At 41.1% G+C, this 20,367-nt stretch overlaps 1 protein-coding gene across 1 annotated transcript; it reads right to left on the bottom strand.

Moving 5' to 3' along the window:
- Positions 1-209: 209 nt before the first annotated feature.
- SRP19 (signal recognition particle 19) lies at positions 210-5,604 on the bottom strand (the record flags this gene model as incomplete). The annotated part of the gene is made up of 5 exons (XM_084233581.1): positions 210-343; positions 2,234-2,345; positions 2,439-2,510; positions 4,931-5,006; positions 5,564-5,604. 5 exons carry the CDS (start codon positions 5,602-5,604, stop codon positions 210-212), a joined length of 435 nt encoding a protein of 144 aa, XP_084089707.1.
- Positions 5,605-20,367: the final 14,763 nt, after the last annotated feature.

Genomic DNA, 20,367 nt, shown 5'->3' with positions numbered 1-20,367 from the left:
CTATTGAAGGCAATTAACATTTTCTTTTACACAGCATAAGAATCAGATGCAAACTTTAGATGTAAATTTCTTTGTCAACTCTGAGGCTGAAGGTGGGAGGCAGAAATGTTCATAGTGCAGAAAAATGATGGAAATAAACAGCTGCTTGTTCCAGATGCCTCTGTTCATATTTCTTACAGTAGTATCACATACTTGAAACTCAGACCCAGTCACTTCTTCTTCTTTCCTTTTCCTTTCTTACTCCCCTCTCCTTGCTGCAGAGTTTGGTCACCACCTCCTGTTTTTTGTGTCCTTGTTTTTAATTTAGGTATCATTTCTGCTGCATACAACATTACTGACTTACCTAAGAATCAGAAATTAGGCTTAGTATTTAAAAGAACAAAATCAAAACGTAAAACATTAAATTGAAAACAAAAATGTTGGCCTTGGTCCAAAATTGAACTTGACCTGAGCATCAAAGGAGAATATATCTCAATATATCTCAAGCTGGAAACAAGAGTCAGAATATCACACCTTAAGCTATAGAAACATGCCTTCTCAAACTTATAACAAAACCCAATTAAGGTACAAAAGATTTTAAGGTACAAAAGATTTTACTCAAATGTTTAGGTGATTTATATATATAGGCACGTGTTCTGTACCAAGAGCCTCTTCCAGCTCCAGTAGTTACCATCTTTATCCTAAAACACCTTGCTCTTGGCTCTTTCATTTTACTATTTTCTTAGTGGAAACATGAAATATATCTTCAACTGTAATTTCTATCGTTATTTTATTTATTTTATATAAAAACCAATCTTTAATTCAAAAAACAACTGAGTTGTCAAAAAATTAAATTGTCCATTTGGGGTCTTTGTGTAAAGGGAAATAAATCTTATTTTTAAAAATTCAAATGCTTGGGTTCCCTCGTGGTGCAGGGGTTAAAATGCAACCTCTGAGGCAATCCACAGCCACTGCAGCAAGAGTTCAATGCACCGGTCAGGGAGCTACCCATTTGGCACAGCAGACTTCTCCTGACTCACCCACTGCTCCCTTCAGCAGTGTGTTTCAGTCAATCTGGCTGTTCTGTTCCCCACTCTGTCTCTGATGAGTCCTCTCACCTCCTGCACCTCTGGTCTGTACCACGGTTCTTGTATGCATAAATAAATATATCTTTTAAAAAATTAAAAAAAAAATTAAAATGCTTTTTGAAATAAATTCTGAAAAGATTAACACATAAAAACTTATTTTCCCAATACCTAGAATTAAAATTTTAGAACTCAAATGTCAATTTTATTGGTTATGGTTATTTAAGAAATAAAGCACTAAATATAAGGCTATAGTCCTCCCTGACCATCTCTATACACCCTGCACTCTGATAGATTAATTAAAAATTGGCTATTTTCTTCTAATCATTGCAAAAGCATTTTATATATGTGTGTGTGTATGGATATATATGTGCTATATATGTATATATGGATACATATCCATATACACACACACAAAATATCAGTACAGAATATTACATTACACATTTATCAACAAGTAGTGGTATTTTGTATTCAAATTTACCTAAGAGATACCATACAATGTATATACCTCTTGCTTTTTTCAATGTGGCTTTTTAGATTAATCATAGAAATTATTAACACAGACCTCAAGGGTCTCTAGAATCTGAATGGCAGTTAACATCTGATTAATTAATAATTTTATATCACTAACTGGAAGCAATGATGCATTTCCAGCAGATTATAGTGTTTGTAAAACTTTTTTTGGACAGATCATTAAAATTTATCACAATCTCAAAGAGGTTCTTAAAAGAAGTTAGAGCCACTGTTTACCTTTTTTTTTTTTAAAGATTTATTTATTTATTTATTTATGCAAGAACCGGGGTACAGGCCAAATGTGTGGGAGGGTGAGAGGATTCACCAGAGACAGAGTGGGGAACAGAACAGGCTGACCAACCGAAATACACTGCTGAGGGGAGCAGCGGGCAAGACAGGAGAGGTCTGCTCGCCATGTGGGTATCTCCTGGCGGGAATCAAACTGGCACTGCAGAGGCTGCGGACAGCTTCACAGCACTGCGTTCAACAGCCTGCACCAACAGGGAGGCCCACTGTTTATCACTTTCCATCAATAGTCTTTATAGAATGCATATTATATTTTTACCTTTCAAAATCAATTTCAGAGCCTTTTCTGCAGTACAGAGGAATAACCTATCCCCAAAATGTGTATTTGTTCATCAAAAAAAGCTCACGTGATGGAAACTGTACAAGACACAGGCTGCCATCTTCTTGCTTGAGCTGGACCCGGACTCTGCCCCTGTATTGAACATCACGATTCCATTCTCTGGAATACATTTTATTTTTCTAACAAAAATAAGAATAAAAAGTTTTAAGAAAATTGAAAATTATCCCAATAAGATATGCATGGAAAACAGTGAAAAAAGAACCACATCATACCTCAAGAAATACATTAAGTCCAACTGCTGAGCATACATCTTGAATCTCTGTAGCTGTGGGATTTTCAACAGCCTGAATAGTTAAAATAAAAACACTACAGCTTAAAGTGGATACTGCTATATTGTGTAAATCACTTAAAATACCAACACCAAAACACATGTTAAAATCCTAGGCTTTCTCTTTCACTAGGTACAGTTGTTTTAATTGTAATTTTAAAAATTCCTAGGAATAACAATGATCTATACTTCTGTGGCCACTCCCTTAAAACAGAACATAAATTTCACAAGGGCAAGGACTGTTTTGTTCACCCGTATATTTAGCAGCACCTGACTTGCTGCTTGTAAAACAGTAGATTTTCAAGGAATATTGATTAAACGACCACTTTAGAAATCTGGAAGAAACTACTAAAGCCAAATACTTGCATTTCTTATGGGCCTGTAATTCTACTCTAGGATCTATCAGTAAAATTCAAAAATTCATTCACTAAAGTTCAAAAATGTTCACAGCAGCAGTATTTTTAATAGTCCCAAACCAGAAACAACTGAATTATACATGAACAGTAGTATGAATTATGGTATGCTAACGCAATAAAATACTACAGAGCAGTGCTTTTCAGTAAGGCAATTTTGTGCCCTAAAAGACATCTGGAAATGCTTAAGAGTCATTTTTGATTGTTATAACCTGGGTAGGGTAGGGCACTAGCAACTGGTGGGTTGAGGCCATGAATTCTTCTAAACATCCTAAAATGTACACGGTAACTCCCACAAGAAACACTTATCTGACTCAAAATGTCAGGCTTCTGGTGCTGAGCAACGCTGTGACAGAGCAATAAGAATTACTACACTAAAGTATGGGGAAATCACATAAGCTTAAAGTTCAGTGAGAAAAGACAGACAAAAGCACACAGTATATAAACCATCTGAAACCACTGTTGGAAGCCAGGGCAGCGATTATCCTTTAGGGTGAGTATATATACAGAGAACAGTAACCAGAGGGAACATAACGGAATCTTCTTGGGTGCTAGCAATTTTTTTTTTTTAATTTGGGTGCTAGTTACCCATGTGTACGTATATACTTGACATTTATGTATCTGTATGTATACTTTACATCAGTAAAGTTAAAAACAATTCATTCTCCAAATCATAAGAACTTGCTACTAGAGGTCTCCCTCACAGCGGCTAAATTTCAAGTATTCTGAATCACTGCTTTAGTGTCTTCTCTTTTACCCTGAAACAGCAAAGTAGAATTTCCTTTACATATTTATGCAGCAAATTGGGAAACATTAAATAACACAAAAATAACAAATTCCTGGTTCAGGTAAAGTTACCTTACATCTGTTGTTAGGTTACAAAATGTAAATGACTCTTAAAAACTAGGGCAGGGGCCTCCCCTGGTGGCGCAAGGAGTTGGGACGAAACCTATGAGGCTGTCCACAGCCTCTGGGGCAGGAGTTCGATCCCCTGGCAGGCCAGGGGGGCAACCCACATGGCAGTGTAGCAGACCTCTCCTGATCCACCCACTGCTCCCCTCAGCAGTGTACTTCAAGTTAATCTGCCTTTTCTGTTCCCCACTCTGTCTCTGTTGAATCCTCTCACCCCCCACACCTCTGGCCTGTACCCAGTTCTTGTATGCATGGATGAATAAATCTTTAAAAACACACACACACACACACACAAATAGGGCATGGGATGGTTTCACTTATATGTGGAATACAGAGAAAATGAACAAAGGGCCAGAAAAAAGAACTGGCAGATCTGAGGCCTACAGCAGGAAAGGGGTGGGGGAAGGGGAGGAGGGGTGAAAACAGTGAGGGAAGAAGAGCACAAGAAACAGGGGTGACAGATCACAGGGTCTATTCTATGGTGGTGGGAGAACTATGGGGACTACAGCAGAGTAGAGAAATCAAACACTGTACAAAAATTAACACTGTGAGTAAATTCAATGATAAAAATCTAACAACCAAACCAACCAAAAACCTACAATATGACCTCAATTTTGAAAACAAAGTAACTTCTAAAATAACCCTGCAGTTGGCATTAGTACTTTTCAAACTTAAGCCACCAAGTCAACTATCACAGCACACAGGGGAAAATCCTACCTTTTAAAACTATAATACCCTAATTTAGAAAGCATTAACTTTAAAATAACTGTACCCCTCTCAAAAAAATAAAAAAAAAAAATAATGGAACTATAACAATGAAACTTGTCTTAATTTTCTGCAAGTCTTGTTTAATACTTCAACTGCATTCTGGATATTATATTGTACAATGCCATGTTGGCTTCCTTTATCAAGGAGAAGACTACCAAAATCTTGATTTAAAAAAATATGCAAGCCCTCACCTCCCACCCCTTTCTTTCAGACAGTTTCATAAAGCACTACACCTCAATTCTTAGCTGCCGCTCTCCTCAAGCCCCCCACATTAAAAGTTACTGTGGCCTTAACATTACAACTTTTCCCAACCCTGCCAAAGAAGTACCTGCCACCGACTTACCTTACTTATGGGGATTCGCCTCCCTTCCGCGATGGTCTTCTTGTTATTTAAGTAAGCAGGATAGATGCAAATGAACCTGCCACAATAAAAAGCACAGCTGGTATCACCGGGACAGTATTTCAAAATCTCATCATTCATCTTCATCACGATTGTTAACCTATCTATACTATTATTTGTTTAACTTTTTAATGTAACCTTTTATGTAACTTACTTAAAAATGAAACTTTACTACTTTGAATGAAAAAAAATCACCTGTTAAGGGAAGGTTAAAACAAAAATTCGTATTTAGCGCGACAGAACCGCCTGTCAACAGTTGCTGAGGGCGAGGCCCTTTCTCCCAAGCAGAAAGTACGGCGACAAAGGTATTAGGGATTTTTAAAGAACCCAAAGCAGCACAGACATAACAAAAATGAAAAAGAACAGATTTCCCACTTTGTCATTCTGTTGCTTAATAGCCCTGGCCACTTAGACCAAAGTCCTTTGTCTCACAGACAGGTACGCGACGAGCAACTTATCTAGAATGCCGGGACCCTCGGGTAGGCACCAGCGCCGGGGCCGAGCCCCGCGGGGAGCCCTGGGGGGGGGGCGTAGCCCCGCGGCAGCTGCCAACCCCTCCCCCCCCTCAGGGCCCACCTGTCCTGGTCGGCCGGGGAGCGCGCCGACGCGCAGGCCATCGTCCCGGCGGCGCACTCGGCGCGCAGACCCCGGAACGTGAGAGAAAAGCGGCTGGTACTCGGCTCCGAGAGGTCCCAGACGCCGCTTCCGGCGGAAGTCCCTCCCCCGCACGGGCCGCGTCAGCCCGCCCCTCGCCGCCCGTTTGTCCCGATACCTGTCGCTCGGCGCCGTCGCTGGTTCTGACGTGGCGTTGGGCCCCTCTCCTCTCGCGAGGAGAAAACTGACCCCTCCCCTGTTCAGATCCGTGGGCGAGCACGTTTTGGGTCCGTGAGCCCTAAAGTCGAGTTCGAGTTTCAGGCTGTTTGCCAGTTTCCTACGGAGCTAGGCTAGTGCCGCTCCTCGTGGCTGGGGCAGTGCGTCTGCGTCGTCCCGCACGTCACGCGGTAGTAGAACCTGCGAGGAGACGTCCATTGTGTTGAAGCTTTCCTGGCTCCTGGGCCCTGCTGCTTGTTTTTAACTTTGCAAAGTGGGATTGATAGTGATGGACCTAAAAAATTACTGGCTGCGCTGTACATCCATCGGTGTGCTGTACATACATCGATAATTTAGACTACCAGCTTTAAACTTCTGAAGAATACCTTCTGCCCTAAACTTAAATGTTTTTGCATACTTAGGTAAATTGCAAAGCACTCTTTCAGCATTTGCTAACTTCAGGTAAATACACTTTAATTGTTTTTCAGTAAGCAGGATGAACATATTTGTGCTCCAAGATTTCATGGTGGTCAGGGCTGTTCATAACTATTAAATAACACAAAACCAAATTCATTGCGTCAGGTAAAATTACCTTAAATCTGTTGTTAGATTACAAAATGTAAATGACTCTTAAAAAATAGAGTAGTGAGAGGAACTGAGGCCAGGACAACTTGGGGAACGGGAAAGGATGAGATTTGGGACAGTGATTTTAAACAACATAGGAACAGAGGAAACAAAACAGCTTCCAGGAAAACAGAAGTGTTTTATTGAAATGTTGCTGAGCTAGCCACCGCCTAGAGTAAGATCAGGTTACAGGATAAGTAGGGAACAGAAAAACGACCACCAGAAACTTCCTGGACAACTAGTGCCTAATCAATAGTCTGGCACATGGGGCAACAGCAAGTCTAACAGTATATAGTCATAAACAGGACTGGAGTAAAACTGGCATCCTCCCATAGACACCCACACCCCCCCCCCCCCATCATCAGGAGTTCTTTCTGTTTGCTTCAATACCCACACTAGCTTGCTCTCATGTTTGGTATGGTGGCTGTTATTCTTCAACGGGTGTACACACCCAGACCCAAGAGCATCCACTCTCTTAACTATGACATAATTCTGTAAATAAATTTTCTGCAAAGACCCTTCAGTTGTCATAAGGCACTTTCCAAACTTAAGCCACCAGGTCAACTATCACTGCACACAAGGGGGAAATCCTGTCTTTTAAAACTATAAAACCCTATTTGTTTAACTACAAGGTTACATGGTGGTCAGGGCTGTTCATAAATCTTTGGAATGTCCCCCTATACCTGGAAGAAGGTAATTGTTCATAGGCACAAAAAAGCATAAGTTGGAACAAATGAGGCATAATTAATTATAGAAAAGTGCAGTCTTTCAGTGTACAGCATGCTTTTCTGGTCCCAGAATCCTCAGATGGCATGGTGGCTTGTGACTGGTCTGATTGTTCTGAACCCACTGTGCCATATCCTAAAGAAGGCACTTTTCAAAAAAAAAAAAAAAAAAAATGGGTGGGGGCAAGATAGATAGGCAGACGGATAGATAGATGATAGGAATTGGCTCATACCAATATGGATGTTGAGATACCCCACTGTCACCCCACACCTCTTATATATAAACCCTTGGTCTGCCTTCAACAAATGTCCTGTTAAGCAAGAATCCCTCCACCCAGAGTAATTTTCCATCCACTGACCCTCATTCTGCACTTTGGTTAAACATTTCCTGTGTATCTGTTGTATTCAGAATTGAACTGATCTCTTTCCTTTATTGCAATAATCTTGAACCGTTTTTCTTACCATTTTAACATGTGTCAGAGTAACTTTTTCTTTAACAAATTCCTCATAGCATGATAGTTTCAGGACTTCTTAAATGGTAAATGGTTTCCTAGAGGTGTCAAAGTAGAAACTGCAAGGTTTTTTTTTTTTTTTTTTAATGTCCGTTATTATTTCTTCCACATTCATTGGTCAAAGCAGTCATAGTGTTACAGAGCAACTCCAATATAAAACGAGTTGCCTGACTGTGGGTCCTCACCTGCGCGCTTAAAGGGGACTTAAAATGCAGGCACACACAAAAGGTTAATCACAGGTTTATTTACAAGGAAAGGGGAAATGAGGAAATGAGTAACTCAGGGAGAAAAGGAGGGAGATAAATTCTTTAATGCATCCTATCCATTCCACTGACCTGCAATCCCAAATTACCTGCCAAAACCAAGCACTACCTGGCCAAGACAGAGCTACTCCCACTCACATGGCTGGTTAAAAATACAAACAGAGAAAAATGGCTGCTTAACTCCACCCTCAAGTCCTTTCAACCTCCCTTTGGGGGTCATGGAATTTGTAGCTCCCAGTGTCTTGATGGAATGGGGGTGGAGTCCACAAAGCCTGCATGGAATTTGCTCAGGCCATCCTTTCCCCCTAACAATAGGACTAGTTCCGATTCAATGAAGGTAATACAAATTCTTTTAGCAAAAAAAAAAAAAATCATATAGGATGTGGGATATTGTGCAACCTATGGAAATATGATCTACCATAGTGTAAGTCATGTTCTACAGAAATATAGTACAGCCAGTTTCCACAGAAGACAGAAGATGGGATTACTATCTGCATTAGTTCAACTTGACCTAATGCAGAGCTTCCCTGTTGGGAAAAATCCAGAGTACACATGGTATTTATGACTAAGTTTTGTTTTTATTCCATATTCAGTCTCTGTGGGATTTATACCCATATCATTAGGTGATACCCATATCAAATTTATACCCATATCAAATGCCTTGCATTTGAGCACAAACAGCTTTGGTAGTCTTATGAGAAACTGTTAATTCTAAGGGGAGGGCAGCTATTCATCCCACTTCTAGAGCAGCACATGCAACTTCTGGGCACCAAGAATTCCTGACAGTACAATCTACACTTGGGCAGTGTAGGGTAGAGTAAAAGGTATCAGGCTTTTCTGCCCTCCCGCCATTAGGATAGATGACAGAACCCTGTGGTCCCGAATGCATGCCTGATGGCGGGCACCTGGAGTTGGGTGTGGGCATAGGTAGATGGGATTCACCTGGGCTAAGACTGGGCTTTTAAGGGCAGCGTCATGGGGACTCCAGTAGAAGCTGAGAAAAAGAGAAGCCAAGAGAACAGAGAGAACGCCAGAGAGCCCAGATAGAGTGAGGATTTGCTGGAGCTGGGAGGACTGCCAGCCTCCCGGCCCCCCAGCACGCCTGCCTGCCATATGCCTGGTAAATCTAAATAAAACACCTGCAAAAGCCACTGAGGATTCTGATTTCTCCTTTACCCAGTCTGCTGGATCATACAAAACCTGCTCAGTGTCCAGTCCTGCTCATACAATTGGCGTAAGTCAGCAAGATGATCCAAGCAGACGGGTATGGAGCCCTCCAAAGACCTGGAGGGACTAAGGAGTAACAGACCGTGTTTGCCTGTGACGACGCTGGAGGCATCATGGTGGCAGAGGAGATGAACAAGGTCCAGGAGCTGCAGGACGAGACCTCGCCTGCAGGAGACACCCGAGAGGACCAGCCTGAGATCGCCGAGGCAGCAGAATCGGTGGGGAAAGAAAGAGGACCATGATTCAGAGCTTGCCAGTGCTAATAAAGGGAAAAGCCAATGGACTTGGACTAATGGACTTGTACTGACAATCCCACCAGAAGGTGGAGGAACTTTGGCAAGCTAATGTTGTTCTGGGGACCCTGGGGGAGAACTGTTTGTACACCCCAGGAGATGGGAATCTGTGGGTGGCCAGTGGGCCTTGATGGCCAAAAGCAGCCTGTGTATTGCCCAGCAGCTAGGCAGAGGAAAAGCCAACTGAGAAAGCAAAAGCTGGTACTAAGTTTGGGAAGCCCTAAGTGGCTGTTAAGCACTAAGTAAGCTGAGGAAGGCCAGTGAGTCACGTAAAATCACCTGTGGGTGATGCCCTATGTAAAATCAGGAATGGCCACAGTGCAGGTTTTCTGATCCCATGTAGACCAGGTAAAGAGTCAGAGTCCTCAGTGGGTTTTTGCAGGTCTTTTATTGGGGTTCACCAGGCATATGGCAGGCAGGGGTGCTGGCTGGGGGCTGGGAGGCTGGCAGGCCTCCCAGCCCGCAGCAATTCTTTATCTGGGCTCTCTGGCGTTCCTTCTGCTGCTTCTCGGCTTCTCTTTCGGCTTCTGCTTCGGCTTCTGCTGCTGCTACTACTGCTGCTCCTGGCGTCCCCGTGACGCCACCCTTAAAAGCACAGTCTCAGCCCAGGTGAATCCCATCTACCTATGCCCACACCCTGCTCCAGGTGCCCGCCATCAGGCATGCATTCAGGATGGCGGAAGGGCAGAAAAGCCTGACATTTTCTTTACCCTATACCCTGCTCATTCTCAAGTGAGGAAGCCGTCCTTGGGGGGCGGGTGGGGAACATGGCTTGGGGTGGAGCCCAAGCTGAAGAGGGGACCCAGAGAGGCCGCATGTGCTTGTAGAGTGTGGATCTCCGACCCATGTGCTTGTGCAGTGGGTTGGCCTGAGTGCAGGGGTCTGCGTGTCGCATTGGTGGCTTTGAAAGCCAAGTGTTGGGGCGACTGCAGACAGAAACCCTGAGGGTTGGCGATTACCCCCAACAGTAGAATAGAATCACCAGTTCAAGAGTGAGTGCGTCCTGGGGGTGGATGCAGCGTGTGGCTTGTAGCGGAGACTACAGCCAGAGAAGGCTAGGAAGCCTGACGGCTCCTGCCTGGTGTGTTACAATAGATGCCGTGAGTGGTTCCCCTCCCTCGTATGAGCAGTGCCTTCGGCAGCAGATTTGATGGATCACCTGCTGGTGCCAATAATTGTCTTTTGCCACTAGGTTGCTGCCCTGCCTGGAAATATTTGTGTTCTGTTGTATTTTATGTATTTTGTTCTACTGTGGTGTACATTATTTGTTTTTGTGGGCCATGGCTGCAGTGTCCTATTGCCAAGAAAAACATATATATGACTTGTATAGACTGTCTGGCAGAAAACCCTGAGGGGGTGGATTGTAGGGTAAGGTAAAAGGTAGCAGGCTTTTCTGCCCTCCCGCCATTAGGATAGATGATGGATCCCTGTGGTCCTGAATGCATGCCTGATGGTGGGCACCTGGAGTATGGTGTGGGCATAGGTAGATGGGATTACCTGGGCTAACACTGGACTTTTAAGGGCGGTGTCACAGGGACGCCAGTAGAAGCTGAGAAAAAGAGAAGCCGAGAGAAGAGAAGCAGAACACCAGAGAGCCCAGATAGAGTGAAGACTTGCTGGGGGCTGGGAGGACTGCCAGCCTCCCGGCCCCCCAGGACCCCTGCCTGCCACATGCCTGGTAAATCTAAATAAAACACCTGCAAAAGCCACTGAGGACTCTGACTCCTCCTTAAACCTGGTCTGCTGGATCACAGAAAACCTGCTCAGTGTCCAGTCCTGCCCATACAGGCAGACACTGGTGTTTGATACAGAGAATTTTTTTTATAACCAAGGTTATAAAAAATTGGGGTGTGCAGTGGCAGAAAGTTGAATTTTTTTCAGACTTTTGATGCTTGTACTTGCAGATACAGTTTATCTGATACCCTGTAGGGTAAATGTTTGTCAGGCTTTTCTGCCCTCCTGCCATTAGGATTGATACTGGATCCCTGCAGTCCTGCATGCATGCCTGATGGAGGGCACCTGGAGAAGGGTGTGGGCATACGTAAGTGGGTACACCTGGCCTAAGACATGGCTTATAAGGACGGCGTCACGGGGACGCCAGCAGAGCAAAAGGATAAGAGAAGCAAAGGCCACGAGAGAACATCAGAGAGCCCAGAGAGAGTGAAGACTTGCTAGGGACTGGGAGGCCTGACAGCCTCCTGGCCCCCCCCAACCCCCCCCACCCCCCACCCCCCGATTGGCTGTGTAGCTGGTAAATGTAATAAAAGCCTGAAAAAGCCACCGAGGGATCCAGGACTCTGCCTTTAACCCATCTGCTCCATTCGTAGAGATCCTGCACTGTATCTTACTGCCGCTACACACCCCAAGCAAGTAAAACAACAACCTTAAACTCAGTGTCATGCCAGGCTAGGAACTTGGAATGCAGGAAGAAAGGGCTACCTAGATAACCGTGTGAGACTGGCTGAGATTAAGATAGAAAACTTTTCTAAAAATCTCACCAACCATACCTTTGCTTAAAGAAAACAGGAATTGGGGCCTATGGTTGCAAGCACCACAATCCTTGCCCTTGAGAAATGATACCAGTCTGACCACCAGGTGCTCATGAGTCAAGATAACATGAAAATAAAACTGGCTGACACACACGTCCCACATCCCCTGTCCCTTTAAAAACCCTCCAATCAACTTAAAGACATCCAAGATAGAATATTAGAATGCTGGCCCATCCATTTCCTCAGGACATTGACTCTTAAAAATATCAAAACTTTGCTTTCCTAACTCCAGGCCTTGTATCTCATTATTGACTCACTAGTGGTGACAGCTGAACCTGAGTCTGGAAACAATTTTGGATAAAAAACACAATTTATGCCAGTTAAATGTCTTTATTTCAAGAATAAAAACAAAACATTTCAGACATCAAGGTAGGAAATAAAAGTTAATTATAATGGGAAAAATATCTTTGACCAGTATTTGAACTTCTTAGCCAAGGTAAACATCAGAAGGTAAAGAGTCTTGAGGAGAAACAATTGTGAGGAAAGTTGGGATCCAAATGATCCGTTGAATGAGGGCAAAAAAGATTATTTTAAACAAGCAAGGATTTAGAAAACAAGTAATTGTGGCAAGAAGGGGGCAGAATGAAGAAAATGGACTCTTCCTCCACATACAGACTGCAGCAGTGCAAAGCTAATAATGCCTAATGGAAAAACAGATGAAGACAGCACCCACTAGGGTTAAGGTCCTGAGGAGGGAAGCCCAATGAGCAGTGAAATGGACCAAGCAGGTAGCCCAATTGGGTGGTCAAGGTGAGCCCTGGTGGCTGGCTGGGCTCTGCCTGTAGCACAGTAGAACTGGTAAGGACCTTACATAGTAGCTCTTGCAGACATCACTGAGAACTGGGACAGGACCTAGAAGCAGACCCATCTCTGGAGACCCCACACAGACCTCTGCTGGAAGAATTTGGGGAGTCCCAGGGTGGGAATGGGAAACTGATCCACCACCTTTGACCCCCTGCAGACATCTATGAGCTCCAGATTGGGCGCTGGAAACAGCCTCACAGGTGGTTTTCCTCAGCAGATTTCAGACAGCCCCTTGACTGGACCTGGTAGCAGATCTTTCAGTGTCGACCCCACAGACCTCAGTGAGTTCTAGTGCATGCCCTGGAAGCATCCCAACTAGTGGTAGCAGAACTCAGCAGCTCCCAGGAGGGTCATGGTTGCAGCTACACTGTGGTAGGCTCCCCAGAGACCTTAGTAGGCATTCTGATCTACACTCTCCCTTACCACTTTAAGACTGGAACTTAATTTGTGAGGCACTTTGGGAGAACAGGAACTGCTGAGTATCTCATTCTAAACTTGTGTGAGGGGCTAAGGGGTGCCACAAACATGAGCCAGCCCCACTCTAACTCATCCACACAAATCACCTGTATACCTCCAACTCTCTCCAACACTTCAACTCTGCTGACTAAAGCTACAAAACAGATCTGAGTATATACAGAAACCAGAAAAATCGAACAAAACGATAGCACTAGCTGTGGGAATAATAAAAGTTAACCCCCTTAAGTTTCTGCTAAGATATTAAAAACAATATAATAGGAACACCTCAAGTAGCAAAAATGGTGGCAAAAAATATAATACATGGAAATAAGGGACCTCAAGAGAGTATGGAGAAAAACTCAGAAAGGCAATTCAAAGTAACAGAAGAGAACTCAGCAAAGCTAATCAAAAAGGTGCAACAAAATTCAGAAGAACAAATTAATGAGCTCAGAAATAAATGAACAGATGGTATAAACAAAATCTTTAAATAAGAAAGTAACAAATTCAGGAAAGCTATGGAAGTAGAGTTAATCAAATGGAGGATCAAATAAGTAGCCTAGAAATATTTCTGATTTTCTGGGTTGCCATTTGCTTGTAAAATTGTCTGATTTATGCTCTGGTATTTGTGGTGTGTTCTGTCTTTTTAAATTTTTTATGACTTATAATAGGGTATTTCATGCAAAAGAATAAAGCTTGACTACTACCTCACACCATGCACAAAAGCCAACTCAAAATGGATTAAAGAACTAGACATAAGACCTGAAGCCATAAAATATATAGAAGGAAATAAAGGCAAAACACTACATGACATACACCTCAGTAACTAACATCTTTAAAGACACATCACCCAAATCAGTGATAGTGAAGGAAAAAATAAACAGCTGGGACTACATCAAATTAAAGAGCTTCTGTACAGTAAAATAGACAGAAACCAAAACAAAGAGACACCCCACCAATTGGGAGAACATTTTTGCACACAACACTAATGATAAAGGACTGATCACAAAAATCTACAAAGAGCTGATGAGACTCAACAAAAACAAAGTAAATAACCCAGATAAAAAATGGGCAGAAGAGCTAAAAAGAAACTTCTCCGGAAATGCAAATGGCCAACAGGCATATGAAAAAATGTTCAGCATCACTTGTAATCAGGGAAATGCAAATCAAAACTACAATAAGAAACCATCTTACACCAGTGAGAATGGCACATATTTAAAAAACTAGCAACAACAAATGTTGGTGAGGATGTGGAGAAAAAGGAACTCTCCTACATTTTTGGTGGGAGTGCAAACTGGTCCAACCACTATGGAGAGCTGTGTGGAGATCCTCAATCTGCTAAAAATGGAGCTTCCATATGATCCGGCAATTCCACTCCTAGGGATCTACCCAAAGGACACAAAAACATTAATTCAAAAGGACACCGGCACCCCATGTTTATAGCAGCACTATTTACAATAGGTAAGCTATGGCAACAACCCAAATGCCCCAAAATAGATGACTGGATCAAGAAGATGTGGTACATATACACAATAAAACATAATAATAAAAATAATAGGGTATTTTTCCAGACTGTTGTCTTTGAACCTATTGAAGTAATCTAAGAATTGGCACTGATGTGGGGTAGAAGGTATGAAAGAATACTGGGGCAGTAGGCCACCAAACAATCACTTCCAGTAAACTCAGGTCTTCAAATTTTATACTGTACTGTGGATACCAGTGTTTTGTGGTAGGGTTCACCATTACTCCATCCCTTAGGCCAGCTCCTCTGTCTTAATGTATCTTATAGCCTTGTGTCCACTTCCATTTTAGTTATATTTTAAATGCAAGATGCAGCACTTACCACGAATTGTAGCTGATTTGGTGTCACAGACACCAGGAGTTATTATTTTGTCTTTCCCAGCAGTCTTATCCTGGAGTGTTTGTTCCTGTTACTGTTAGGAGCTTGAGCTCTAGTTTGCTCAAGCATTTCTTTGTCTTGGTTTTTGTCCTGGTATGGGGGGTAGCATATGTTTTGCTTACCTCAGCCTTAGCTTTGAGTAATAGCCTCTTCTATAAGAGGCCCAGGTGCTGAAACCTGTTTTCTGTGTAGCAGTTCAGGCTTCAACTGTTCTACATTGAAAGCCTCAGGTCAGTCAGTAATCCTTGCTCTGCACCTCTACACCGAAATCTCTCCAACAGTGCACCCTCCATCTTGTGCACCAACTTATGTTCCCCCTTATCCAGTGGAGAGATGGTTTTCAGGAGTCCCCAGTTATGGCATGTGTCCAAGTCAACAATTTTTATGGGGTTCCACATAGCAGCCATCCCTCCCTTTTGTGGTTTGTACAATGTCACAACAAATAACATTCAATTAAAGTTTTATGTACCCCTCTCTGCCAGACCATTATGCCTAGTGTGTGCTATAGTAGTCCATTTTTCCCTCAGGGTTCTTTTGGCTTTGTTGTACTATAACCTAGTTGTATCTGGAGGACAGGTAGTCCAAGTGTCTTCACTCTGCTGTCTTGTAGACCTCAAGATGAGCCAAGTATCTTTTGTTATTGTGGTATTTTTTGACTCCAATCTGTGCACTCACAGATTATTTTACTATATGTGTTTAATACATTTATTATTTGGTATCATTGTCATTTTATGCTTTTCTCACTAATTCTCCCTCTCCCTATTTCTCGTGTTCTTTGATGTCTTGTTCACGTATTCTTAATTATATTTTGGTTGGTGATTTAGATGGAATTTTTTTCTAACACTGGGGTTACCACTAAATTAAAAGTGATTATTTTCCTAAGTTAAAAACAAAATAGCATCTATTGACTCTGCTTACATTTGAATTTTATTATGCTTTTGTCTTCCCTCCCTTCTAGCTTTCCAGTATGAGTTGGAATAATCTGTAATTTAATATTATTAAAGTTAATTTTATCTTTTTGAGTTATGTGGACATTCACATTGAAATTCATGATCAGATTAACAATATTTATTTATACATGGAAGCACAAAATTTTTATTGCTAAGTTTTTTTTTTAATGATGTTTCATCATTTAAAAATTATTTATTTATGCATACAAGAGCTGGGGTACAGGCCAGAGGTGGGGGGGGGGGTGAGAGGATTCATCAGAGACAGAGTGGGGAACAGAACAGGCAGATTGACCAAAGTACACTGCTGAGGGGAGCAGTGGGCGAGTCAGGAGAGGTCTGCTGCATCATGTGGTAGAACCCTGGCTGGCTGGCTGGCTGGGGATCAAACTCGTGCTGCAGTGGCTGCAGACAGCTTCATAGGTTGTGTCTTAACCCCTTGTGCCACCAGTGAGGTCCCTAATAGTTTTTTTTTTTAATTGAAATAGTTTATTTCAACTCCTATTCAGCAGGAATAATGTGATAGAACTTTTTTCTGGCTTTTGGCTGCTCAGTGCTTGAGATACCCCTTGTAGATTTGGAAAATTCATGTTTTATGAATTTAGCTTCTTAAATGGAGAAACCAAAAATTTGAGCTTTCCCATACTTCAGTCATGTTGATCCAAGCAAGACTTCAATTCAGAAGAGAGCAATATGTGGGAGCAAGTTCCATAAGTTGTTTTTTTTTTTTTTTTTATGATGAGGATGTGTGTGAGAAAGTTCTGTTATTTAGGGGCAGCAATTGGGTCTTCACTAAAGCAGTCTGACATATGGTTTGGGTATTTTTTCCATTGTGTATTTTTCAAGACTGATTTTCTGGACCTCCTAACAGAGCCTGTGATCTACCTAATATATTTTTTTTTAATTTATTCATACAAGAACTGGGGTGTAAACCAGAGGTGTTGGGGGGCGGTGAGAGGATTTACCAGAGTGGGGAACAGAACAGGCACTGAAATACACTGCTGAAGGGAGCAGTGGGCAAGACAGGAGAGGTCTGCTGCACTATGTGGGTAGCTCCCTGGCAGGGGATCGAACCTGTGCTGCAGTGGCTGGTGATAGCTTCACAGTACATTCTTTAATCCCTCTGCCACCAGGGAGGCCTGCTACCTAAAATTCTTTAAACAAACATCTTGTCTTTTGGGGTCTTGTTGCCAAGCATACTGAATGTTACAAGTATTTTAGATAAATGCTAATTGAGCTGGTTTCAGAGTTCTTAATGTTTATTTCCTTCAAATGGTGATATACTGTTCTATTTGTTCCATTTTTTTCCTTTTTGGCACTAGTATTGCTAAGAAGAAATCTGATGCCAACCTAATTTTTTTTTGTAGGAAGTATATTTCTTTCTCCATAGATTTTTTTAAAATAAAGATTTCTCTATCTTTGAAAATTAAAAACTTACTGATATGTCTTAATGAATTTTTGTTATTTTCAAGGTAATTCAGAAACAAAATGTTGTTTTGAAGTTCACAAATGACCCAATCTCAAGGAATAGTATAGTGAGGTCCCAGAAAGCTGGTATTGAGACGATACCAGGAACAAGTGACTTGTGTTATGTGTCTTACTTCTTCACTCTGATTTCCTCTCAAATATTCCCTTCTTTCGCTACAGGCTGGATTTGTTTTTTGTTTTTGTGTCATGATGCCAATAACCTCAGCCTTTACTATATAGCCTTTTAGTTCTAGCACTCAATCAAAAACCTGAATTCTCCTTCGTGATTCATGATTTTTACTTGCAACTGAGCAGCCCAGCCTTTTTCTTTTTTTTTTTTTAAACCATGTTATACAAGTCTTTAATCACTGGCCCTAGGTTAGTATCTTGTGGGGCAGTCACAGTTAGGGGAACAGACTGTATACATGGTTTAGTGACCAATACTGAATCTAAATGTTTAGATTTCCAAACATTTGGGGCAGGTGATATTTGGTATCATTCTCAATAATTGCTTTTCACAAATGAACATTATAATCAATGCTCACCTTAACTAGTAAAAATTATGTTGAGTAATTTTAATTTGAAAAAAGTAACAATCACAAAGCTTCAAGAAAATAATAGTCACAAATGTAGAGAATTATCCTGAATATTAGAAGAAACAAAGTATATTTAGCACCAAGAACAATATTTTACACATAGAACATACAGGTTGAAAGAAGTATCAATGGCCTAACAAAAACCAGAATATAGTTTTATAGACCACAGAACAGTTATGAGCACAGCAGGAAAAGGACGTAGTGTTTACAGGAGTCAAAGTCCATAGGTGTCAAGACTATAAAGTAATATCTTAAAGTCAGCATAAGTATCAGGGAGATGCCCATTAGAATAAAAAAGGTAATTTATAAACCCTATTTCGGTAAGCTTGACTTTTGAAAAATTATTTTTGTTTGGTAAATTTTAATCATTTGACTACTTAAATCTTTCTTTAGCACTTTGACAACATATTTTCTGCATTTATGGCACACTGTTCTTTTCCTATCTTAAATACAAGGAAACCCTGTTAAAACATGAATTCAGATATAGCATACAACTGATTTTCACCCTAAGACCTATCCCTTCACTTAACTTTGTATTAGCATAATCTGTATTTTACATCATCAAAACAATTTTTGACTATACTATGTTATTTGCTCTCTCTGGGCTTATCTTTTATTTCATTACTCTTCTGTCATTTTTCCTTCCTGTGTTCAGGTAACATAGTTTATCCTCATATACCAATCTGATTTGTCATAGTAATTGTTGCTAATCACTCACACTCTTTATTAACAAATTGGGCACATTTTCCTTTAATCAATCTTCCCTCATTTGAAAGATCATTTCTTATATTCTCTTGACTTTACTAAAGCAAACACATTAGACATTTGCTGAAACTATTGCCTTTAAAATAACAGTTTCAAAGGATATGTCAGCTGACCTCTTAAAGTCATTCACATCAGGTACATCTGTCCACTATTGGAAGATGAAATTGGCTATACCAGCGTATCATTCAATATTCAAATCTTTCATGCCTATAGGAGAGGGAAGTGAATCTGTTGGTATAATTTTGTCAGTTTGAAGGTCCACTTGTTGAGATAAATGGATGTAACAAGGTAATCACTGAAGGAGCTTCATGTTATACCTTCGAGCAACAGTTCTCAAAAGTGGTTCCTTGACCACCAGCACCAATCATCATCCGTGAACTTGTTGAACCTGCAAATTTTTGGGCCCCATTCAAGTCTGAAACTATAGAAGGGTAGCCCTGTTGTATCTTAATAAGCATGACTCATGATTCAAATGCACTCTACTACCTTTGGAGTTCTTTGTTGCAGTCAAAGCTAGAAAGGACCATTTCCCCTACTTCTCTTAATAGGCATCATAATTCTTAACTTATCCTCCAATACTTGGTCAGTATACTGCTTGTAATAAGCATAAACTGGAAATATTTGGCTTGTTACTGTCACAGCAGCACCCTGTGAATTTCTCAAAGTAGAACTGAGATTTGTCCCTTTACCAATTCTGTCATTATCTCTAACTAAAAGATTTCGTAAACCAACTTTTCTTCAATGGCTATTTGGACTGGTCTTTACCTAATACGTGTTGCCTACAGGAATTTGTAAGTTTTCTGGCACATGAGGGAACCCTTTTTTCATTGTCAGCATTGATTTTTTTTTCCTTGAAAAGACAATTTTATTCTAATTGGCTTATATTCCATCTCTTTCCATAAAAGCATTTAAAGTGGTTTATAAAAATCAGCATGTAATTCAGAAAAATAGAAAATCAGAATTAAAAGAGAAAAGAAATATAACTTATATGCATATATCTATCCTTGTTGGATAAGGCAGCCTTTTAGAGCAGTATAAATATAATAAATTAGTAGTAGTATTCACAAACTTTCATTCAGATAAAACTTGACAAAAATTTAAAAGTAGATATATTCCAAAGATTAGTAAATCGAGGTGTTTGCAATGAGGCACAGTGGAAAGAGTGTATACTTTAAAGTCAAATGCCTTTTTTAAACTTTAAATAGCAATTCTGTCTTAAAAAAATCAGCCTCACTACATGTGATAACAACTCAAGAGGAGCAGGGAGGTGTATGTACTCCTTTCCACACCCTTTCCCAGGGCACCATCACACCTAAATAGCCTTTCCTTTTCCCAAATGCAAACTGCATGAATTTGATCATTAAAAAAAAAAAAAGTTCATTTATTCACCAGAGAAAATTTATTATTTGTGTTCTCTATTCTTTTAGAACACATTCTGAGAAGAC

Source organism: Talpa europaea, assembly GCF_964194135.1.
Source record: "Talpa europaea genome assembly, chromosome: 5".
NCBI classification, from domain to species: Eukaryota; Metazoa; Chordata; class Mammalia; order Eulipotyphla; family Talpidae; genus Talpa; species Talpa europaea.
Note: the sequence above shows the minus strand (reverse complement) of the source record. Positions and strands in the feature narration are given on the sequence as shown.